General features: G+C 52.1%; 1 protein-coding gene across 3 annotated transcripts in view; it reads left to right on the top strand.

Moving 5' to 3' along the window:
- Positions 1-25054, top strand: part of TSPAN11 (tetraspanin 11) — a 50935-nt gene that overhangs the window by 15374 nt on the left and 10507 nt on the right. For all 3 annotated transcript variants that reach the window (XM_084879264.1, XM_084879263.1, XM_084879265.1), the window contains exons 2-3: positions 4276-4370; positions 16092-16283. In XM_084879264.1, coding sequence (XP_084735390.1) covers positions 4287-4370; positions 16092-16283 — 276 coding nt within the window. In that variant the 5' untranslated portion in view covers positions 4276-4286. The remainder of the gene's footprint in view (positions 1-4275; positions 4371-16091; positions 16284-25054) is intronic.

Raw genomic sequence — 25054 nt, 5'->3', positions numbered from 1 at the left:
TGGGCCAAAAGAATGGAAATTAAATAAGAGGGAAATCAGGACAAAGAAGGACGAGGCTGTCTGCATGGGGAAGGAACCACACCTTGCAGGAATGCACCCAGATTCCATTAAAAGTGAAAATTAAGTTACGCATTAAACCACTTAGGCTTGTTTTCTTTCCAGCTGTTTTTGACCAACATTCAGCAGGGCCTCTTACTGAATGATGGTTTCCAGAGGTGGAAACTGGCACCTTTTTAACTGAAGCAGTGGGGCTGGGGTGGGGCATGGCTTTGCTTTTGTTTTAGAATCACTAAGCTCCCCAGGAGCCTACCCTGCCCCACCCCTGGTAAGGGATGGTCTCTGCTTAGGGAATGGAGGGTCAGAGCACCCTCAACCTGAACTTCACATGGCCAACAAGATTGCCCTGGACCCCCAACCTGATTTTTCAGTCTTTCTACAACCCAGGCCACTGGGCCCAGCCATACTTCCAGCCTTTTATCACGCTGTTCCCTCTGCCTGAGCATCCCTCCCTCCTTTTCTGCCTGTTCTCAAGGAACAGATTAAATGCCCCTCTCTGTCCCTCCACCCCATCCCAACGCGGCAGAATTAATGACACTTTCTCTGTGTTACCACATTGCTATGAGCTCCTAAAGGATGAATTCCAGTCTTCTAAGCACAGCTCCTGGCACAAGCTAGGGCCTCAAAGCATGCTTGTTGAATGAGTAAAGGATGAGACTGGCCCACATGCCAACAGTGCTTTGTATTCATGTGTAATGTACAGTCAGTTCCCAAGCACTTCCCGCCTGCCCCACCCTCACACACACACCCCCCCACCCACCCAACTTGGGCCATCCATCACCATGAAAGGACTCAGCCTGGTCTCTGCTCACACAACACATCTGGCCAGCCAACTGGGCTCTTTCTGCATGTCCCTCCTCCTCTCCGCACTGTGAGACTCATTCAGTTCACTTGGGGTTGGGGCAGTAAAAGAGACACTAATGCCCAAGTCCCATAGCCCATGACTCTACATGTCTGGCCCTGTGAAAGTCCCCCAAATCCATCACTTCACTGTGAAGACATCTCTAGTTGCTTTTCTGAGATAGCCTATGATGTGGCTCCCAATTGCCGTTCCAGCCCCCACCCTGCTGGCTGTCCTGAATCTCAGCTTTGTTCAGCAGTCAGAGCCTTGGCCTGAGGGGCCGGCGTCCTGAGGCTGCCTTACCAGGCTGTGTGGGAAATCTTTGGCATTTCATCAGGAATTGTCCTAAATGTGATGTTCCACCCCTACCCCAGTCAGTTATGTCTGCTAAGATGCAGCGGATAATTATATGTGGGGTCCTGGACTAGGAGAAGCAGAAGGGGCTTTGAAGAACACTGGTTCAGAGTGTGGTCCCCAGGCCTGCACATCAGCAGCCTTTGGGAGTAGGCTGACCAACCACCCAGTGTGCCCAAGATTATGCAGGCTTAACGTTGAAGATTTCTTACTCAGAGACATCCCTCCATCTTGGGCAAATCAGACCCTGCCTAGGAATGAAGTCCCAGGCTCCCACCCCAAGCCTAGAATCTGAAACCCTGAGGCCAGGCTGAGAGATCTGTTTTTGTTTGTTTGTTATTTGTTTTAATATATTTTATTGATTTTTTTACAGAGAGGAAGAGAGAGGGATAGAGAGTTAGAAACATCAGTCAGCTGCCTTCTGCACACCCACTACTGGGGATGTGCCCGCAACCAAGGTACATGCCCTTGACCGGAATCAAACCCGGGACCTTTCAGTCCGCAGGCCGACGCTCCATCTTCTGAGCCAAACTGGTTTTGGCTGAGTGATCTCCAGATAATTCCTCCAGATAATTTTTAATAATTCCTCCAGATAATTTTTTTCACACCTTAAAAATATTATTTATATAAAAAACTCATTTGTTTTTAAAAGCATTAACGAGAGAAAGAGAAACAGAAGAGGTGTGGAGTAGCAGGCATGCCCCTTACAACTGTCCGGGGAAAGGTGTGATTTTTGGTTTTCTGGAATTCAATGGTGTGTTTATAAATGAAAAGAAAAAAAAAAGACCCAAGAGCCCATGGTTGTTCTGTTACCCACACCCCGCCAAGAAAAAGGGCACCAGCAAAAGAGCAGAGAGGACAAGAAAAGCCAAGATTGCGGCCCTGGGACATGAAGTACTTTAGTCCAGGACACACCGCGGGGAAAGGACAAGGCCAGCTTTCAGACCGAAGCATCGGGCTCCATGCTGGCACTGACGCTTCTGTGGGGCCTCTGCCACCCAGCACAGGGCCCCGCATGCCGTGGGGCACAGTGGGGGAAGGGCGCTGAGCAACGGGGATAGGAAACTGCTACCCACCATTAGCCTGTGGCTTCAGAGCGGTCATTTGAGAACGTAGGTCTTAACTCAGCCATCTTTACTTCTCATTCCTTCTGCAGAAGCTGAAGTAAAGTGAGCCGGGCGGTTTCCCCTCACCTTGACACTCTGTGGTTCTATCTTCTCTACCACTAATGGCTGGGATTTTACCATTAGAAAATGTGTTTCTTTGTGGTATATCTTGTCTAAACTCCTTTTTAAAAAATACAATTTCCTTTAGTGGGTCCTGACCCTGTGGCTTGCAGGTCTAGAGAATGCTCCGTGGCATGAGTCCAGTGGGTCCTGGTTGGGAGGGGAGGGGCAGGCAAATGGAGGGGAGAATGCAAAGGGGAGAGGCTGGGCCCCAAACAGTCACTTTACTAATGGCCCCAGCAGCCCAGAGAGCTCGGTCAGGCCTCCGCAGAAGGACCTTATAATAGCTCCCGTTCCAGCCGCCTGGCTGACCCCATCTATCACCATTTTGTAATAGGCTTCTTTTTTCTCCTTTCGTGTTTTTTTCCACCAGCCTGCGTCTCAGACTAAATTAGAGAAAAATGGGTTTTGTCTTTTTTTAACAAGAAGACTAAAAGTCTTAAATTACCTCTTCAAGGTCTGCAAATAGAAAGGCCAAATAAGACAGCCACCTTTTCGTTTCTCCCTTCCTTTCTCACTGTCCCAGGAGCCCTGGAGCTTGAAATAAAAGGCAGAGCACTGGCTCAGGAGGAAGTGATCTGGGCTTAGCCAGCACCAGCCAAGGAGAATGAGCCGGGATGTGGCAAGGAGGGCCCAGTGGAGGTGGGGAATGAGGGAAAAGAGATGGAAATGGGCCAACCCATGCCTGTTGGTTCTAGAATAAGATGGGCTCTCTAAAGGGAGATGGTTTCTTAAGGGGCACTTCTCTGTGTGAGCGTGGTGTGCAGGAGCTGGGGACAGGGGCCTGAGGAGAAGAGGAAGCCACTCAGGCGGTGGTTTCAGACTTACTGAGAAGCCAACGGGATTCCCGGGCACAATGAATCTCCTCCACCTTTGTCACTAGTTGACGTCACAGCTTCCAGAGAGTCCATTAGTGGGCATCAGGGCAAAGAGAGGAAGCATGGTTCTGGGGCAAAGACTAGGAATTTTAGTGCTGAAGTCTGGGGTTCTAATCCCTGCTACATGTAATAATAATAGCTAACAGATGTGCTAACTCCTCTCAGAGATTAACCCACTTAATCTTCAAAACAACCCTACAATGGTCATCATTACTATCCCCATTTATAGATGAGGACACCACGGGACAAGACTTATCCAAAGTCTCACACACTTTGTGGCAGACCCAGGTGTGATATCAGGGAGCCAGACTCAAGAGCCCTTGTACTCTTCCTGCCAAACCACTAAGCCTGCCCACCTGCTTCCTCATTTAGAAAGTCAAGGTGCAGGGAATGATAGGATGGACTAGACAACTGTCAAAGTCCTTTCCAGCACAGATGCTGTGAATTGGGGCTCATGCTTCACCCATGAATGCAGGGGTCCTACTCAAATGACGCAGAGTGCAGGATTCTGATGCAAAGCAGGTATGGTGTGTATGTGTGTGTGTGTGTGTGTGTGTGTGTGTGTGTGTGTGTGTGTGTAAGACAAGTAAGCTTGTGTCCTGCAAACCTGATGAGACAGGAGAGAGAATAAGAACACAACAAGGCCAGCACAAAGTCTTTAGGAAGACTCGTAGATTACATCTGTGTCAACAGGACAAAACCAAAATCTTGACAATTCTGCCCAACTCACCTCCATGTGTCAGTAGCCTTTGCATTTCCCTGCTCTATGTTCCTGGTTTAACACCCATAGCCTCAAACTCCCCTGACCAGACAGGCTAGTCATTCCTCTGAGGGGCACCTTGCCAAGGAGCTCTGGCTCTGGGAAGGACAAGATGGTTCCCTGTGAACCCCCAGCCCAGCATGCATGTCTTCTTTGCAGGCCCAGCTACCATGGCCCATTATAAGGCTGAGCAGGATGACTGGCTGGTCGTCTACCTGAAGTATTTACTCTTTGTCTTCAACTTCTTCTTCTGGGTAAGTGGATTCTGCACACACATACCCCTGCTGGCACCAAACGACTTAAGCTACCTTTTTTGTGTGTGAGTCACCACTCTGGGGTTGATTTCCTCCAAATCAAAGACCACCCATGGGCAAATTCTGCCTACTTGAAAGCAAAGATGTACATTTGCTACTAAGGAGGAAGAAAAAATCCGGTCTGCAGGTTGGCATGGAGTTTGTACCACATGCCATCTGAATAAAGGAAGCATAAACATAACAATGAGGTTTGTGTTCCTGCTGGCTGTACAAAGGGTCCAGCTCTTTCTTCCCTGCTAACTTGCACCAGTGCCTTGTGGGAAATGTGACTGCCTGAAATAATTGCCTGTTTTCCATCGAAGCCCATTTGACTTCCGTGGCTCACAGTCTCGGGCCTGAGCAGAGAAACAGAAGTCCTGGGGGCCGCCGGCTTAGTGAGATGGGAATGGTCTCTATAGCGACTCCCCTCAGGAAATCCACCAGTGGGGTCTTCTAGGAGGGGAGTCTGTCCACTTGAAGCAAGTATCAGGATAATCAGAAGCAGAGTACTGCTACTTCCCCAAAATAGTCAGGCATGGGATAGAAACATGTTGTGTTACAATCTCACTAAATTTGTAGAGGCAGAGTACTGAGAGTGCAGGCTTTGCCATCAGATGGACCTAGGCTCTACTGTTACAGTCTCCCAGCTACAAAACAGAGATCATTTCTAACCTTTTAGGGTTTGTCAAAACCAAGACAACAATTCCAAAATAGAGTCACTTACACTAAGCTCCACATCACCAAAATGAGACTTAATTACACTTTTGGTCCTCCCAGACGTGGAATCTTAAACCAGTCTACCAGAAATCACCTGATCAGCACTAGTTAAATAATCTTCCTAATGGACCACTGCCATCCCCTCAAAGAAAGTGACTTTGAAACGACTAACCTGTATAATTTCCTTGTTCTGGCTCCCTTCTGCCTATAAAAGTCTCTCATTTTATGGACTTGGTGCTCCTTTCTATCTGCTGCCTGATTTGAATTGATTTTGATCAAATAAACTCAAAAAGTTTAATATGCCTCAGTTTATCTTTTAATAGTTCATTTAGCAGATACCCTGAAATGGTACATATTAAGTGCTTAGCTCAGTCTCTGCACATAGAAAGAATTTGATAAACTCAATGTTTCAGATATATTAGGTGTAGAAGGCCTGAAAACTCTACCAAATCAACCTGCCGATGAGAGAGAGCTGAGATGCCTGCTCACATGGAAGGGGTACACCCCCTTGACAAAGTCCTAGAAAATCTCAGAAATGCAAAGTCAGAGATAGAATATGTCTGCATTTTTAGGTTCTTTCATTAAGATTACTAAAATAGTTAAGACTGGGAAGGATCACTGGTTTAGGATTAGTGGATACAGCAAGGCAAGGGTTCTGAAGAGTCTTGGAGAGTAGACAGTCATTTGATGCTCTTAAAAAGTCAAACAACTTGATCTTTGTTTAAATGGTTTATTTTTAAAAGTTCCTGAGATAAACAGTAAACTTATTTTATTTGCAACTTGTATCAGGCAAGTTGCAAATAAAACTTGGCCAAACAGAGAAACACTAGGCAAGTGTTTCCTGGAATAGTGACGTTGTGTTGTCCATATCTCACTATTTTAGGTTGCTAGGGTTTTCATAAAGAAGCACCATAGGCCAGGTGGCTCTAAACAACAGAAATTTACACTCTCACAGCTCTGGAGGCCAGAAGTCTAAAATCAAGATGTCAGCAGGACTGTGCTCCCTCCGAAACACTGGGTAGAATGTCTCCTTGCTTCTGGTGGTGGCTGGCCGTCCTTGGTGTTCTTTGGTATTCCTTGACTTGCAGCTACATCACTCTTCAAATCTCTGCTCTGTTCTTAAATGTTGTTCCTGTGTCTTTGTCTTCACATGACATTTTCTTCTTCATTAGGACCACCTAATGACTTCACCATAATTCTGCCAACTTTCTATTTCCAAATAAGGTCACTTTCATAGATAGTAGGGTTAGGACTTCAATAAATTTTGGGGAGACACAATTCAACCCATAATATTACAATTACAGGAATGACCATTATGACTTTCCCTTTAGACTTGTCCTGATGAAGACAAGAGATGGTGGGTAACCTGCATGGTGGGAGTCACAGTGGGGATAGAAAGAACTGAAGAGAGTCAAGGGACAATGACAAAATTAGGTCATTAATTGGGTGGGATTAAGAGGAGAGAGGTGTTTAGAAAATGGGTTATATTATAGATGTTTATAGCTCTTGGGTTGATAGTGGAACTCTTCCTTGCAATGGAGACCAAATGGCAGATCAGATGTAGGCTTGGTGAGTTTGAGTTTCCAGGAGACATCTGAGCAGAGATGCTCATTGGGCAGTTAGCTCATGACTTTGGATCTCAGATGGGGGTCATCCCCACCCAGTCAGTGGTTGCAGCCATGGAAATAAATGAGCAGCCCCTGGGAGAGCATGGATTCTGAGAAGACAACAGTGGTAAGAATGAGACATGGAGTATTCCAACTCAGCAGAGTGAGTCTAGGGTTGGCAATGATCTCCATTTGCCCTGAACTGAGGGGCTACCAGCTGTAGGACTTCCGGCGCTAAAACCAGGGGAGCCCATGCAAGCCAGAACTAGAGGAGCTGGAGGAGGAGCAGTCCGAGCGGTGAAAATAAAACCAGGAGAAAGGGCGTCATAGAAGCTGGAGATCAGGGAGGGGTCAAGTGTGTTAAAAGCAAGGGACACATCAAGCGTTTTAAGACCTATAAGGTAGCTAATGGGTTTGGCCAAACAGAGTTCATTGGTGGCTGTGATGAGAGCACTCTCAGGAGAGTGGTGAGGACACTCTCAAGCAGAGGCCGAAGAAGTGGACCCTCAGTGTAGACAACACCACTGGACACGAGGAGAAGGGAGGACTGTAATTTAAGGGTCTCAAGGCCTTTGTGAGGTGCTCAACCAAAATATCTGTAGAAGGGCACTGACTTTGCCCGTCCTGCCTGTGCTAGGTCCCTGTAGGTGGGAACAGGCAGTAAACGCAGTGACCATCCTCAGGGTCGCTTCCAGCCAGAGGGACTCAGAGTCTGCCTGTTGGTGTTTGCACTCCTTTGGGACTGGTGAGAAGAAGGACGTGTGGGTGGAGCGCAAGCAGATGGGTCGCAGGCATGTTTCCTGGGCAGCTTCTCCCACACAGCTCTCCCTGCTTTGAGTCAAAAATACCCCTGCCTGGGTCCTGGGTGGACCTGGACCAGCTTCCCAGGGACTCACTCAGCCAAGTTTCATCTTCCTTCTGAGGGATGGTCGGTTTTTGGACGTCCAGGCCTGTCTCCTGTCGTGGGTTCCTGGCATCTGTGCCCTGGACCTGCTGTGGTCTTCTCAGAAGCAGATATGGGCAGACTGCTGGCCCATCTCCCCCACAACGACACCACATTCTGCAGCATGCAAAGCCCCTGGGGCTTTACAAGAATTCCCCAGGATGGGCCTTGGCCATGAGGACCCTGCATCTCTCCCACAGGAGAAGGCTCCCTCCCACAGTCCAGCTGCTGGTCCTCCTCACTGAGCCCCTCTAAGACACATAGCAATGCTAGCTTCTACATTGGTATGTGCTGCCCTAGCCCCATGCGCTTCCCACCCTTCCGCCTTCTTCTTTTGTCATACACCTCAACAGGGAGGTCACAGATAGTGCCCCTCCACTGTTCACCAGCACCCTGCCCACCACCGCCTCTGCACAGATGCATAAGGGAGTCTGGCAGCAGAGGCCGCTCTCCTGGCTCCTATGATAGGGGTGAACCTCCAACTTCCTTTCTCCCCCAGAACAGTGTTCACCTGCCGAATAGCACCTTGCCTGTTCTATGAAAATCCAGCCCTGAGAGGCTAGGAAGCCCTGGGCTTCCTTTGGTGGTTGATACCCAGCATTTGTGAAGCTCTGCTACATAAAAACTTCCCGAGCTGTCTCATGTGATGCTCACATCAACCCTGACAGTCGGGGTCACTACTATACTCATTTCACAGGCAGGGAGCAGGCTCACGCAGTTCGAAACTTGCTCTGGGTACCATAGTGGTGATGAGCAGAGCTAGCGCTGATAACCAGGTGTTCTGGTCACTAATAATGACAATTTAAAAATCTATTCTGCAATGTGTACAAAGCACATACTAAGTGCCAGCACTGTTCTAGGCACTGGCAATACATCAGTCGAGAGAGCCAGCTTTCACAGAGCTCGCTGTTGTAGGCTTCCTCTGTGCTTGTCTTTCCACCTGCATCTTCCTGTTTAATCCTAAAAGCACCTCGATGCAGTGAACATCTCCAGTAGAGCCTCATTCTACGGAGTGGAAAGCACTTTGCCTAAAGTCCCAGAGCTGGATCCCAGCTCTGTAGAAATAAATTACTTGCTTAAGCCACCCAGTTATGGTGTTTTATTATGGCAATCTGGTAAACTATAAAACATTTGGCAAATCACTTAATCTCATTGAGCCTCACATTTTTCATACATTTAATGGGAATGTCAATACCTGTAAGAATCTAAGATTAATATTTAGTAAAACAATTAGCAGTTTCTGGTACATACTTGGTGCTTAACTATTATGTGCAATTGTTATGGTTAGATTAAGGAGCGTGACTTATGTAAAAGATAATAGAAGCAAAAGAAATGTTTATATGCTCATGAAACTAACCTTACCCTTACTGTATGCGATGCACTCTGATATTTTCTATTTTGTGGTGCTTGTTTTGTTCTAGGGGGGTTGTTTTTAAGGCAGGTTACAATCCACCAGTTACTCCACAGCCCTCACCCCCAAGGCCTGTGTGCTTGGCTGCCAGGCTCTGTTGTCTCTAGCTGTAATTCCTACACTTCCCTGCACTGTCTTTTGGGGGAAAACGGGGATTAACATTCCAAAGTTTGAGAAACGCAGAGCAGTGGGATGATGGGAACAGTCATCACCTCCACTGGGATGAGGCACGACTCAGTGCCAAGCCTCCACCAGCTGCCATCGTAGCTTAATTTGAAGGTTACAAATAATTTTGCACAACTGAATTGCTCTCGCAACCACTCTATCACTAACTTCATTCCCATTTTGTAGATTATAAAACTGAGGCTCTGATGATTGGCAAAGTTCTATGTCAATTCTGGGTTTTTGACTCAAAGTCCAGTGCTCTTCTCATCTCCATAGACCACAGGCCCTTAATCACAGCCGTAGGTCCACTGCTCTGATGCTTGCATGGAATCCAAAAGTGTCCCCAAAGTTCAAGGTTGATGGAGCAATCAAGGACGTTAGGGACAGTCAGTCATGCAGAGTATAAATAATATAAGCAAGACTTAAGCAGCGTCACAGTGGACACCCATTTCCTGTACCTAAGCTCCACCCCACCTCTGGACCCCTACCTCCAACATTCAACCCATGCTTGGGACCCCACCCTGCACCATCCCCTACCCCTGACTCCCACCCCACTGCCTGGCATTGTGATGAACCCAGTGTTGATCATGGCTATTTCACTGAGCAGGGGAGGCTCCTTGGCTACAGCTCCGCATCAGAAACCAAAAATGCCATCCCCGTGCCTCCTTCATGGCCCGAGACAGAAATGTGACCCAGGCTTCCCTACGTGACTTTTCTTCCCCCTCCCATTTCCTACTCAGCTCTGCACAGCTCCCTGCAATGTTGTTGTCTAATTTATTGTTTTAATTAGCTGCTTGGCTGTGTTAACAATCAAAACTTTTCCAACCTCCCAGGAGCTGTGCCAGGCGGTGAGGGAGCCGGGAAGCGGCGGCTCCCTGGCCTAGAGCGGCTCCTCTGCTCTGAAGTCCTGCTCGGGGCATTGGCAGAGGCCATGGGGCTTCCTGTGGGGGCTCTGCCTCCAGGAAACCTGTGTGGTCCCTTAAGGAGGACATGGGTCAGGACAGGAAGCAGAGGTGCTGGGGGACTCATTCCTGGCCAGGGGTCTGAGGGGGCTGAAGAGCATCCACACATTCCCCAGGCCCCCAGAGGCCAGTGGTAGGAAAGAGCCTCTGCCCACTTCCTATGGAGGCTACATAGACCTTGGTCCAGCCTGCTCCATGGAGCAGGGCCCTGCCTGCCTCCCATCCATGTCATCAGAGAAAGACTAGGTTAGGACCGGGGCTTGGTGTATCTGCTATGCTCCTTCCTAAGGTGCTGAAGTCACAAGGCCCCCAAGGTGTTTGGGGCATCTCTGCCTCTGGGCTGTCAGGCTGCTGGGGGACTGGCCCATAGTGCAGGAGGATGCACATTTGGTCCACACAGGCCACTGCAGATGAGACCAGTCAAGGGTGAAGCCTGTGGGGACAGCTCTGAGCTGCCCTGCTGTTCTCAGGGACTTCGGGCCACACTTGGCCCAGACACCAGTAGGCTAGCTTCATGCAGAGGAGCTCTGTGTGGGTCAGCATCCCAGTGGGTAAAGCAGGCACTAAATTGGACATTAGGGTTCTGAGTTCCAGTCCCCTCTCTTCCTCTGGCTAGTAATGGCAGCTTGGAGCAGTTGCCCTCTCTCTGGGCCTTGGTTTCTTCATCCAGAATATAAAAGGGGTTAGACGGGATTCTTTTCCTCTGTTCTTTCCTCCTTCCTTCCTCCTCCCATAGGGAGTTACTGGGCCTCTATCTACCACATGTAGCACTGTGCTGGGAGTGCTAAATGAATGAGACTTAACCGAGAGGCTAAAAGGAGAGACAAATACAGCAAATATGCCGTGATGAGTGTAACCATAGAAACCTGCCCCAGGCACGGAGCTGGTAGGGAGGACAGAATCATTTCCTCACTGGGAGTGGGGCCAGCAACGGCACAAGGCAGGTTAAGAACGGGGTTTAAAAGAGGAACAGGCAATCTTGAACTATTTCCCAGCTCAGCAAGTCCCAAGAGATCTGCTCTTATTATAAAAGTAGACGGTTGTGGGAGAGGGGAACGTAGTACTCATTTATTTTATCAGGGGCTCTTTAAAGTCAAAGAACCAAGAAAAAAATGCCTTGTGAGAAAGCTTATCCTTGAAGATTCAGCGCAAACAGAGCTGGTGCCAAGGCCACGGGAACACAGGGGCAGCTGCGAGAAACGCTCGCCAGGTGCCAGCAGGTGTTGCTCATTAATAAGGTGGAGAGCCGTCCCTAACACAGCACCCATGGTCCCAGGGAAGGAAGTTGGGGTGGTTGGAGTGTGTCCCCCACCCTCACCCCCGCCCTGCCAGCGGAGGGCTCGGCATACACCTCAGGGCTAGATTCACACAGCCCATAGGGGAGCTGGGACTCGGGCACTGGTGGTTGGCCTCTTCACCACTCTCCTCTACTATCATGGTTAGTGGGCACCTGCAGTGCTTCTGGGAAAGAAATACTCAGTTCATGGTAACTAAAGCCCAGGTGAGGAGGAAGGGAAGTAGCAGAAGACGGAGCCAAAAGTCAGGCTAAGGCTGGATCTAAGGGCCTCAAGGCCATCCGGGGCGTTGGGCTTAGTGCTCCTGGTCTGGGACCTCAGGCACTTTGTCACCAGAATGCCTGCTGGTCCAGCACAACAAGCTGGCCCTGGTTTGAGCAGAGGCCAGGAGGCAGATGTAAGGTGGGGGTAGGGATGAGCGCGTGCAAAGCCGGGCAGTGCAGGACATGACGGGGCTCAGTGGGGGGTGTGATTAGCACCCAACCATCCCTGCAGAGGAGGAAGTCCATAGGGCCCCAGGGGCTCTGGTCTGGGTGGGCAGTGATACTGTGAATGTGACTGCCCAGGGGAGGAGGAGTGAGATGACAAGTGTGCTTGTCAATGGTGAGCACATCCTGCCCAGAACCCTTGCCAGTCCGGTGTGGTGCTTGCACCAAGAAGGTGCCCAGCAGACATTTCCATGAGTGAGCTGCGCGGTCCCCCTCTGCCTCCCTCACAGAGAGGCAGAGAACTCTGCTCCCAGGGGCTCCTGACCCCTGCACCGCCCACCAGTCCTTTCGCCGTCCCAGCACAGAAACCTTTCGCGATCCTGACAAAGAAAAATCCTGCAGTTAAATCTCTCCGCCTGCTTTTCTCCTGTCTGCTGCCTGATGTCCATCAGCACCTTGGCTCATCCTTCTCCCATATCACATGAGCAACTTTTTGGCACTGTTCCTTTTCTATAAATGGAGGTTCCTAAAATTACATGGCATGGGTGACCTGCCCTGCCTCCCTGGCCTGCCCGTGTCCTCTTTGGTAAGAAGGCCATCCTCACCCTCTGCAGGGTGTCCTAGCTAATTGGCTGTGGGCTCTGGTTTTGAAAATATAGTTAATATTCCACAGAAAATCAACCCAGTTTCTGTAGAGTCTGATACTGTTGAATCAACTCTATGCAAATAGCTGTTGAAATAGCTCTTTGGGGTCAGGTCTCACCCCACTCACTCTGTCCTCATCTCAGCCCCATCTCCTACCCCCCTACCCCCACCCCACTGCTTGTTCTGCTAACCGGGACCTCTCCGCACAGTGGGTGAAAGCGGTGAGCCCCTAGTCCAGAAGCATCTTGCTGGGGGTGTATGGGCAGAAGGTTGTTCCCGCAGAAGTAATAGGGACATTTACGCCCATGGCAGGGACCTCGCAGTCATCTCATCCAGCACCACCATTTTACAGATTAAGAAACTAAGGTTTAGAGAGGAGAAGCGTCTGGCATACAGTCACATGGGTAATAGGGGGCACAGCCAGGGCGGCACCCAGGCATGCTGACTTCTGCCCTCCCAGGACCTTCTGGTGACCCATTCCAACAGTTACCAACTTTTACTTTTCCTGTCCAGAGGAAAGGCTTTTTTCTAAAGAGCTGACTGAGTCCCAGGCAGGAAACCCCTGGACTTGAACTCCTCTTGCTCCTGCTGGCAAATACCATTTGGTGTCCCCTGCAGACACTAACTTCTTCACCAGGTGTGACACCCCAGCAGAGGGGAGGGATCCCCGATCACTCACTCTGACCCTGCCGCCACCCTGGCTGACCTGCAGGCTCTGCCCGTTGGCAGACTGCAACCTCTCTGTGACTGGCAAGCCTGGGAGAGAGCAGCCCTCCGTGGTGCCATCAGCACTGCTCTTCTCCTGGGGCTGCATTTCTGAGTCCCACTCCTTCCTGGGGATCCATGGATTTTTTTTTTTTTTTTTTTTTTTTTTTTTTTTTTTTTTTCCTTTCTTGCATGATTTGGTTTTCATCCCTTTGGACTGAAAATTCTGCTCCTCATCACCTCACCTTCTAACCAAAGCTCCTACCAAAGCAAACGCCCTAACACAGCCAGAACAGGATGGAGTTCACATCCTGGAGGAATGTCAGAAGCTCTCCCAACACCTTCCCCCAGGCTAAGGGGCCCAGAGCTTCCTGGAAGCCTGTGGTCTGTGAGATTCAGCACAGCACCACCTACTGGGGGAGAGAGGAAGGGCACTGTGACCCTCCATTTAATCTGACATCTACACAGAGTGGTTCTCGGCTGGGACCACCTGGAAACTGAATAAATTGTTCATGGCCCGCTCCCAGAGACCTCACCTGGCCAGGGTGTGGCTGGCTTTTGCAGAACAAACAGGTGACTGTGTGGCCAAGCCGAGAATCACTGCCTTAGAGTGCAGGAGGTCTCACCGCATGGTACAGACTGGCTTCAGCCCCCAAATCTGAATGCATTATTTTAAATGAATGGCCATTTCTCTGGGCAAAGTATCCAAAGGTTTTTATCATGTTCTCAGTGGGCTCCATGTCTCCCAACCGATTAAGTGCCCCCAGTCCAGTCCAATGTGACCTCGAAGGAGGTACCAGGCCCAATGCTGCGGGCTGACAAGCGTAATGCGTAATGGAGAGTGTGCAGACTTCCATAAAGAGCCTACAGCAATGACAATGTAGATCAACTCGGTGCAGTCACGTGGACTGTTCCACGCTGCTCAGAACCTCTTCCTGGCACTATCATGTGCCTTTGATTAATAAAAAATGAGAAATGAATTATTACTTAATGCATTGGGTTTGGTAGGCAAAAACCTTCAAAATGTAAGATCCATGAAATAAAGTAATCAAAGGGATCCTTGGTGATTATAGGTTGGGAACTACTGGTCTAATATCATACCCTTATTTGAGAGATGAAGAAGCTTAGGCCCCGAGAGGTTATGGGACGATGTTTACAGAGGTCACGCAGCTTGTTATGCAAAGTTAGGGCCCTTTCCCTTGGGATGCTGAGGCAGAAAGAACATGTGCCGGACATTTTGCTGGAAACTCTCACTTAACACAATTCCACAGAGCGGACTGGGGAAACTCTTCACTGGTCATGGGGTTGTGTGGGCCAGAGACAGCATACACTCACCGAGAATTTACAGACCTGTGGTAGCCCAGGATTTCATCAAAGCTGAGAGATACAGCACTGCTTTCTGTCCCACTCAGAAAAAGTACTGCCAGGTATAACTGTAAGATGCCATTAGTCCCAAGATGCGTGTCTGTTGTAGATATGTAAAAGCGTGAGAAAAAACGGAACTGAAGTGTCTCATCATGTGAGCCTCTCCCGCTCCATTCAGAGCCGCACAGCTGTGGGCTCTCCCGCCTGGTTTTCTTACCTGCAGGAGGTGCTAAGGGGGATGAAATGGCACTTTGTAAAACACCGATTATTTAAAAAATCAAATTAGTAGCAGAGCAGGCACAGCCCAATCCGTGGGACCACGGACAAAGTCCTGGATCCGCCCTCAGAAGACCGGGCTTTGAATCTCGGTTCTGCATCTTCCCGATGTTGCCGTCTGGAGCATGTTCTTATTCTCTCCAAGCCTCAGGCTCTTCCTCTGCAAAACAAAAAATGTGCCCCCCCCCCTTCACACACACACACACACACACACACACACACACACACACACACCCTGCCCCATCCTCACAGACCCATTGCAGGGCTCAGTTGATCATGTGGTGAGCTGAGTGATGTAGGCGCCTCTGCACACTCATGGCTAAGGGCGCCCTTCCGTTGGCTCAGCTGATGCCTGTGCCTCCTGAGAACAGAGCTGTTCCTGTAGCTGACAGGCAGGGGGTCATGCAGAGTCCCGGGGCTGATGGGAACGCCATGCAGTCTTCATCCATCCCAGGGAGAGATCTGATCCCTAAAGGAGGCACCCAGCTCTGTTCCAGGGACCCTTCCTGAGGAGGCACCCCTGACCGGCCAGGCAGTCTGAAAGGGAGTCAGACAGTTAGCAAGAAGGAACATCTCCTGCTCAGTCCTCCGAGTCCCAAAGAGACTCCAGCTGTGGGGAGCCTGTCCCTTTAATCCCCGCGGCTGCATCCTGAGTCCTGTCCCAGCCTCTCTCCAATTGCCCCTCCTCCCCAGAGGCAGGCCCTCCAGCAGTTCACTTTCCCCTGGGAGCCTCCTTTCTCCCTGAAGTGCAGAGGTGGAAAGCCCCCCTCCCCCAACCCACTCCCCGTGTTCCCTCTGGGGGCAAATTATAGGGATGAATGTGGACTAGAGCGAAGGAGCCCTGGGGATAGGAGGGGCACAGGGTGGCTGGGCCTGGGGAGGCAAGGGGCTCAGACACAGAGGTTGTCTCCCTCCCTCAGGGGACAGACTCACGGCAATGCGGTGAGAAGCACAGAGTGGGGAGTCACACCCGGATTCAAAATTCGCCCCTGCCACTCAGGTGTGTGACCTTGGCCAGGTCCCCAGCCTCTCCACGCCTCCATTTCCTCACCTATAAACTGGGCCCCAACTGCCCTCCCAGGCTCTTTGAAGGACTAAATGAGGTGAAGCGTGGCCCGCTGAGGGCAGCAGAGGCGCTCAGCAGCCGGCCACCGCTCCTGCAGGTGGGGGGCGCCACCGTCCTGGCTGTGGGTGTCTGGACCCTGGTGGAGAAGAGCGGCTACCTCAGCGTCCTGGCCTCCAGCACCTTCGCCGCCTCCGCCTACATCCTCATCTTCGCGGGCGCCCTCGTCATGGTGACCGGCTTCCTGGGCTTCGGTGCCATCATCCGGGAGGACAGAGGCTGCCTCTCCACGGTGAGTGCGGCTTACCTCCCCCCTCCCCCCACCCCACCCCCCAGCGCGGCGGCTGGGAGGAGGGAAACCTGTGGGGGCCTCAGGAAGAACCCCAGCAAGGAGAATGGCCCAGACTGGAACCAGAGGCCTCGGGAAGCTGGAGGCTGCGCTGCCCTTGGGGTGGCTGTTTGCCTTGTCTCTGGGGCCTTCGGGAGAAGGGCAGTCTCCATCCCCGCACAGCTGCTGTTCCTCCTCCTCCATCTCATCTCCCCTTCCCCTTCTCCTCCTCTTTCTCCTCCCCTTCTCCTCCTCCCCATCCTTCTCTTTCTCCTTCTCCCCATCCTCCTCCTCCTTCCCTTCTCCTTCTTCTCCTCCTCCTCCTCCCCACTCTTCTCCTCCTACTACTCCCCGTCCTCCTCTGCCTCCTCTGCCTCCTCTTTGTCTCTCCCTCCTCTCCTTCCAGATTGGATCATGGTGATTTTCAAAGCTATGTAAAACTGAAAAGAATGTCATAGTGAAACTCCATGTCCCACCACTCAGATTCAGCAACACTCACTCAGAGCCAGTCCTGTTTCACCCATACCTGGCACCCCCCTACCCTGACACCCCAGGCATCTGGTCATCTGTAAATATTTCAGGGTGTACTTAGAAAACGCACGGCCTTTTCTTAGAAAACATAATGACAATACTATGATCACACCTAAAACAATTAACAGCGCCCTGCCGGTGTGGCTCAGCTGGTTGAGCGTAGTCTATGGAACAATCGGTGGCCGGTTTGATTCCAGATCAAGGTGCATGCCTGATCCCGTTCCCCTTCATCCCAGTAGGTGCATGCCGGAGGCTGCCAATCAGTGTTGCGCTCTCACAGCAATGTTTCTCTCTCTCCTTCTGCCTTCCTCTCTCTCTCAAAATCAGCAAACTATTCTTTAAAAGAACAAAAAAATAAATTAACAGTTCTTTCTTAATATCGGAAATAATCAGTTTCAAATTTCCCCAATTGACCCATGAACTGTTCTTTAAAAAAAAAAAAAAAAAAAAGTTTGTTTGAATTAGAATCTAAATTAGCCCATATATTAAAATTGATCCACCTGTCTCCTAGGTCTCTGTTAGTCTCCCCATCAATCAATCTCTTTCTCCCTTGTGGTTTACTTGTTGAAGGAACCAGGTCACGTGTGCTGTGGTTTCTCCCAGTCTGGCTTTTCCTGACGCTATTTAATGCATCCTCCTGGCACTTGAGTCCAGAAGCCTAATCGGGCTCAGGTTGGATTGCGTGGGCAAGAGCATTTCCCAGGTGGCGGTGTGGGCAGCCAGGCTCCCTGACAGGCTTTCTCCAGGGAAGCTGCTCTCCTCGCCTGGTTCAGGATGCCCAGAGAGAGGCCAGGGCGGACTGCAGGGAGCAGAAGCCAGAGGCCAGTTCAGGATCCGCCAATCCTCTAACTCCTGTACACCTGCTGCCAGGACAGCCCCCGCCCCCCCCCCCCCCGGCCCCGCTTAATCTCCTCCTAAGACCAAGGCCAGTGTGGGCAGGGGAGGCTACTGAACATCAGCCAGGAAGGGCAGGGCCAGCGCCAATCCAAGCCTCCACAAGGAATCAGGCTGAGCCTGGAAAGAGTTAACGGGAAGAACCCCTGAAGGTTGTGCCCTCTCTACCCGTCCTCCCCATGCCCACACACTCGTGCAAGAGCCCCTCCCCTGGCAAGCCTGAGGCTCCGTCACTGACGGCGCTCTGCTCTCTGTGCCATGACCATGGCCTCCCCTTCTTCACTCCCTTCTTATATGACCTGTTTGCAGGGCCTGTCCACCATCTAGGCTGAGCCAGTATGAAAACAGGAGTCTCCAGTCATGGCCTGACAGGCACACGGTCTAAGGCCTGTGTTGGGGGCCCACGCCTACGCCCAGGGCTGTGCAGGGAAGCATGAGACGTAAGGAAGGCCAGGGCCTTGGTCTTGCCTATAGACTGGTGTGCACCTCACAGCCTCAGGGTCAGCAACTAAGGCCTTGGCAGGGGCTACTGGACGGGGGGTACCCTCCTTCTTCTCAGAGCCACTTCACCACTGCCTGCATCCACTTCCATCTCACACGGAGCTGAAGATTCCCTGGCCCAACATCACTAGCAAACATCTCAGAGCGGCACCAGCTCGCGAGTGAGGTCAGGAAAAGCCGTGAAAGCACACATGAGTGCACACACAGGCACACAGCCCCAGGCCAGCAGGGAGGGGAAAATGCTAACACACAGGACACTCCAAGCCCTGAGTCCTCTTCCCTTTCCCCCCTCTGAGAGGCCCAAAGACAGAACCGGCCCAAGGTCAGGACACGGGTGAAGCAGGGGACCCTGAGGAATCCATGGCCTGGCCCACCAGCCCCTGGATTATTGATCACTTTATTGTTTAAAGCAGGAAGGTGGTCGGAAGACCTTCCTTGGGCTAGCACAGGCAGGCCTTCCAAAACCCAGGCTCCCATGTAGAGGCAAGTGGTGTGGTTAGGGCAGCTTAAAGGTACTCTGTGCTTCCCGGGGGTTCCTTCCTGGTCTCCTTGCATTTTTCTTCAATGTGTGTCTTAACTTTCTTTTAAAATCTTCAGTCAGCTAAAGGCTAGAGGGAACTCCAGAGGAGTTTTTTAAGTGTTCCCCCAAGAGAAAAGGGAAAGATGAAAGATGAGGCATATGTTGAGGTGCGTCCAACTTGGACCAGGGGGAGTGAGAGGCCTAGCAGCAGAAGTTCACAAGGTAGTGCTGGTGATGCTCAGCGCTCAGAGAACAGTGGCTGGGGATCCCCTTTGTTTTCTGGGTACAGGGACCGCCTGGGAGCCCACCACAGTGGGACCATTAGTGCCACTGTGTCCTGGATCAGGGGAGGGTCACAGGAGGGGTGGATGGAATGTATTTAAATCGGGGAAAGCCTTTGGGTTTGCTCTTTGACTCTGGGAGTGAAGTTGTGTAAGAGAATGACTCACAACTTGTCCACCCTCCAGTACTTCAGCTCTGTCAGTAGTTGATGCTGGATTTAGTTTGTAACTTTCACTTTGTGCTTTAAGTTGGAACTGTCCTCTCCTGCAGAGCCGGCACTGGGAGCAGAATAGTAGAGCTATTAATGATAATGCTTATGCCTTAAAATATCTTAAGTCTGGCTTTTTTATATGTTCCCTCAGTAAATTTAAGAGAGTTTTAAAAATGTAAACCTGAAGCAATCGAATGTTTCTATTTAAACTTTGCAACTCCTCCATGAGAAGATCGAATTTATACTTAAATACACTATTGAGATTTTTTTTTTTTAATGAGGCAAATAAATTCTTTCTACATTGTAAAAAAAAAAAAAAAAAAAAAAAAGTTCCCAAGGATCCCCCAGAGAAGGTGTCCGGTTCACTCAGGCTCGCCTCTGTCCTGCCAGGCCCGTCCTCCGGGCAATCTGCAGCCCCTCCCAGTCACTTTCTCGAGAAGGACGTGCAAACCCTGGCTGGTGCTTCAGTGATGATCAGAAACCTGCAAAGGGAGCAGGAACGGGGTTTTAATTATTCACACCAGCTCTTCTTTTTTAGGGAAGGCTGCATGAGAACGCAGATAGATGGGGCTGGCTACGTCTAAGGCCTATGACCAGGACAGATGCCATCCTGATTAAAAAAAAAAAAAAAAAAAAAAAAAGGCTATTTTTAGAGTTCTGGATATGGGCTCTGAAAACTGTTGTGTCTGAAGCCAGATGAAGATTATGATAAGACGGCCCCGGCTAACCTGGGTCTTTGTCAGGAGCTTTTATATTTGTGGGACAGATTAGAAAGTAAGAAGTTCTAGAACCAATTTCTGAAAATGAGGGGATCACAAATTGCAATGCTTCCATCTAATAAATGCAGACTTAGTTCAGGGCAGTCAGGTCCTGACTACAGGACTGGGGCTCTGGGACTGCAGGGCAGTCATGCGGCCACCCCAGCCCCTTTGCAGCCCCATCTTTGTCTGGGTGCGGTGTGAGGGTAATGAGGAAGTACTTTAGGTCGTAGGAGATGACTCACCACATTATGTAAAGGTCACAAAACGTGGCTATAATTACATTACATCTCCAGCACAGTGACCGAGCTTCTTTGGGAAGGAACCTAAACAAATAGTTATCTGTAGGCCCTTACCCCCTGGGTCCTCACCGCTCCTTAGCCAGAGACAGAAAGAGACTTGCCTAAGCTCGTGGCCAGGAGCTGGCAGAGCCAGTGGACACCCAAGGCTTGCTCCAAGGCCTATTCTGCTGCCCCAGGCTGCCCCCCAGCCCCGGTGCCTCCCACACGGGGTACGGGATTCACCTTTCTCATGCCCTGGGACCCATGGTTTGCTGCCAGCAGCACACTGAAGCACTGAGGTGAGAGTGGAGGTCAGTGACCCGGCTGCCTGCCTCCAGATCCACCAGAAGTGGGGGGTCAAGCCCCGGGTGCTGGCAGTGAGGCAGAAATCAGCTCTGCTATGCGCCTCGGAGTGTTTGCACCTAGTGGGGCAACGTTCAACTCAGTGTATGTGGGGGTATCACCCACAGGGGCTTGCCGTCTCCCCACTCCCCACCGGGGCCCTGAGCAAGTAAGTCTCAGAGCAGGGCTGAACCAGGAGGGACAGAGTGTGTCTGTGTGCGTCTGTGTCTGTGTTGCAGGAAGGCAGGCGATGGAGGGCTTAGGTCTCCAATCCTAGAGTTTGCTTTTCCATCCTTCAGCCTTTCCATCCTTCAGCTTGGTTTCCTTGGCAGATTCTGGGTTCAGCCGTGTACCTGGAAAGAGACAAGCTCCAGGCCCTGTCGCCTAACGAGGCACAGTGATCAGTGCTGTCATCACGGAGCCTCTTGAGAGAGGGAGCCTCAGAATAACCCAGTGGTCGGCAAGCCACAGCTCGCAAGCCACATGCGGCTCTTTGTCCCCTTAAGTGTGCCTCGGCGTTTGAACCACTTCTTCAAAATGGGCTCTCCCAGGCCGAAAACCAACTTCTGCGCATGGGCCACCAAGTTCCAATTGCACTGTACTTGCGCGCCCGCTTGTGGTATTTTGTGGAAGAGCCACACTCAAGGGGCCAATGAGCCACGTGTGACTCTCGAGCCGCAGTTTGCTGACAACTGGAATAGCCAATCTGAATAGCAGGTGGTCCTTCAGCCAGTTATTGGGAAACCCACGAGTCTCTGCAAATGCCTTTCCTTCCCAGGGACATTTCACTCCTGTTGATGTAAAACAAACCTCACTGAACCTTATTGCACACACATTACCACCACCACCCTCTCCCCCTCCCCGCCAAGGATGGCCTGGCATTGGGCTGGCTGGAGGACATGGGCCTGGGCGGGAAACCTCCCAAGGCCCACGAAGGTGCCCGGAGGTTCTGAGGACGGGCGGTCTTACTGCTCTCTCTCACGGGCTGATGGGAGGAAAGGGCTTGTGGAGGCAAGTCATTCATTTCAAGACTCACTGCCTGCCCCACTGCAGTGCTCCCCAGGGAGCTGGCACTGGCTGCACTCCCTGCGGGAGCCACGGGCAGCGGAGAGGGCAGGAACCACTCAGAGCTCACATCCCCTCACGTTGGTGGGACCAGACAGGAGTGGCAGCTGGACAGCTGTCTGGATGGCTCCTCTCGTGCCAGGTCCTGGCACTGGCTCTGGGAAGCTGTGCCTCCATCTGATGCTCAGTGCCCTGCCCCGTCAGACCATACGTCACGCTTATGGAGCAAGGGGAGCTTAGGATCCATTGGAAAATGAGACCCAGGAGACACAGAGATGGTGGCCAGAGCTCACTGTTATTACCAAAGCAGCTCTACCTCTGCAGCAGGAGCCTCAGCAGCTCTTCCGCTCTGGGCGATAAGAGGACAGGCCTCTGCACCTCACGGAGAACCGCCTCCCTCAGCTCATTGCATGGTGGCGAGCAGAGAATGTGGCATCCTGAGGACAGGCTGTCCCCGAGGAGGGCAGGAGGCCTCCTGCCAAACAGATACGAGGAGCAGCGAGCAAGGAAGGGGGAGAAGTAGGAGTGTCCCTCCAGGCGTCCCTGCTGGGAAGCAGGAGGCCCGGTGGGAGGACCTGACACTGTCCTGACACTGCACAGACAGATAGAGCAGCAGCACCAAGGCATTCTTCCCATCTAAGCCCCACTTTTTATGCAGAAGGCCCAGAGAGGGTAAGTGATTCACCGAGGGTCACACAGCATCTTCAGAGAAGAAAGCTGGGCCCAGACTCCCAGGCCAGGGTGCCTGCTGTGACATCACTCTTTTCTCTGACCAGCACCATTCTGGGTTCAAGATCCCCTCTCTCAGGCTGCAGGAAATGTATTTTATTGTTGCCCTGGGGTAGCAAGTTTTCCATACACGGCAGTATTTACAGCTGGTTAATATGCACCACCTCCTCCTCCTCAGTTTTCACAGCTCATACACCGTGTTACACTGATGAGGCTGCCTAGTCCATCGACCACCACAGGCATTTCCAGAATTTCCCGCTCTGCTGGGCACAAGACAGGACCAGAAGGGACTAAAACCAGTTCTTGGCTTGGAGTGTAGAGAGGAAGACAAACGCCTGTGTTACAAGACAAAGGACCTTGTGGGGGTTGAATTCCTGTTTGAACTTGGCCAGAGTGCTTACCTCTCGGAGCACCTCAGGCGAGGGAGGAGTTTCCCCTGCCAGCCTGCCCTTCCCTCCGGTCACCACCCTGTCACCATCGCCACGCCCGTCCTGGGGTCCCTGCTACGTCCTTTGTCCTGCCCTGGCCCATGCAAATCCCCCCTGTTCCAGGCATGTGCACGGGTGCCTGCAGGCCGCCTACGTCTCTCCCAGGCCAGCAGGCACCTCTGGACCCTTCCAGGGGGCTCGTAGGAGACAGCAACAGCTCCCTCCCCCCGTGCCCATGCCCACTGGGCGGCAGCATCCTCCGAGCCCCCCGGGCGGTGCAGCTCCTGGGGAGTCCGGTGACCACCCCTCAGCCAGCTGGCCAGGCCCTGCTGTCCACTCTGGAACATACTCTCAGCCCGGTCAGTCTGGACTCTCAGCAGTGCCGGCGTGATGTCCAGGGGACACTGGTCTCTGGCTTCTAGTTCTGAAACCGTGTTCTCCTCCCGAACCCTCACAGGATGGCCTTTGCACCCCCAACCCTTTGGCTGGGACTTCGGACAGCCTCAGATGCATTCTCCCGATGTCTCTTGAATAGCTCCTGCCTCTCTGCGGCCAGGTGTGCCCCTCCCCTGCCCTCTTCCAATGTCTCCACCCAGCCAACCAGCCTTCCTCGCCCGGCCTGGTCCTCTTCTCTGCTCCCAAGCTTTTGGGCCAGAACTGGATGTTAGCATCAGCATTAGCCAGAGCACTCCCTGAAGTCTTCCCATAGAACAGCCCCAGGAGGGCTGGCTGCACCCCAGCATTCAGCGTGGCTGGGGCTGGAGGGCCCGGGCTATGAGCCCTGGGCTGGGGCTGGAGCGGTGGAGGTCACCTTCATCCTGCCAACAGTGACATCTTGTTGCAGGAATGGCTTGAGGCTCCCAAATCCACATCCTCTCTTCTCTGCACAAGCAGGCCAGGCAGCTGCACCTCTGAGCCCTGGCTGCCTCCAGCCCGTGGTTAATTGCCAGAAAATAATGAGTCCTGAGGTCATTGCCGCTTAAACAGCTGGCTCCGTCTCCTCCCGTTGGGCCTGGGTGGTTTTGAGCTCCCTGCCCTCCCTCGCCTGCACTGTCATCCTCTCACACAGCCAAGCGGGGAGCCTCCAGCTGTGCTCTCCCCGCACTGGCTTTGGCAGCTTCTCAGTTCTCCTCTCTTCCTGCTGCCTCGCTGCCCTGAGACCACGCTGTGCCTCTCCCCCGCCTGCACACCTGCCTCAATTTCCTGCCAGTGGCTTAGTGCCCTTCTGTAAGGGAGACAGAGGAGGAACCCTTAGCGGAGCTCCCTTCTTTGTGGCAGAATCAGTCCAATGGGGAGACTCCCAGGTCCAGTTGTATGAAGTTCCTGAAACTTACCTCGAGCGTGGTGCCAGCCGGTGCCGAGCTGCCCTGTGTCACGGCCCCGGTAACCGAACCGCACCTGGCTGAGCCTGTCCTGTGCAGCGACGGAGTCCCCAGTCCCTCTGAAGACTCGGTTCTAATTCATCCCGTAACGTCACCGCCAGAAACATCCCCGCAGGCTTCCTGCAGAGCCCCTCCGTCTGAACGCCCGTTTGGCTGAGAACGTGCTGTGCCGCCCCAGCTTCGTTCGGGATCTGGATTTTGTTTTAGGAAATATCTCATTTCCAGTTCAAACGGTTTCATTAACGAATTAAAGGAAAACCCCTTATGGTAAATGACTGTGTCCCACTCTGTGCTCACCACACTGGCTCCTCCTGTTTGGGGTCCAGTTTGGCATCCTGTGAAGTGGCACCACTCTCACAGAGGGCTCTGGGGGCAGAAGCTACAAGAGCTTCCCTTGGAATTCTAGCTCTGCTTTCTGTCCGGCCAAGACTCAGCGGCCCCTTCTGGAAGCCGGGGGCAGCCCTGAGAGCAGGGGCAGGCCCAGCACAGGGGCGCTGGGGAGGAGGGGGTAGGCTCACACCCCTGCACGGGGCCTGCAGAGACAGAACAAGATGCAGGTCAGCGTGTCCATGGTCCCGGGAGCGGACCAGCGTGAGGCCCGCCAGTCAGATCGGGTTCAAGGGTGTGAGCAGTGAAGCCACAGCCAGGAACTCCGGGCTCAGGGAGGGCTCTGGGGCCGTGTGGAGCTGAGGTTGGTGGCTAACAGCTGTGGAGTACAGATGCCGGGCAGCGAACCCAGGCCGGGGGAGTGTGGGTGAATTTGGAGCCAGCAAGGAGGAGCAGCCATGTCTGAGAGGAGCTGCGGGTCAGG

The sequence above is a fragment of the Pipistrellus hanaki genome (genome assembly GCF_964339955.1).
Source record: "Pipistrellus hanaki genome assembly, chromosome: 3".
NCBI classification, from domain to species: Eukaryota; Metazoa; Chordata; class Mammalia; order Chiroptera; family Vespertilionidae; genus Pipistrellus; species Pipistrellus hanaki.
Note: the sequence above shows the minus strand (reverse complement) of the source record. Positions and strands in the feature narration are given on the sequence as shown.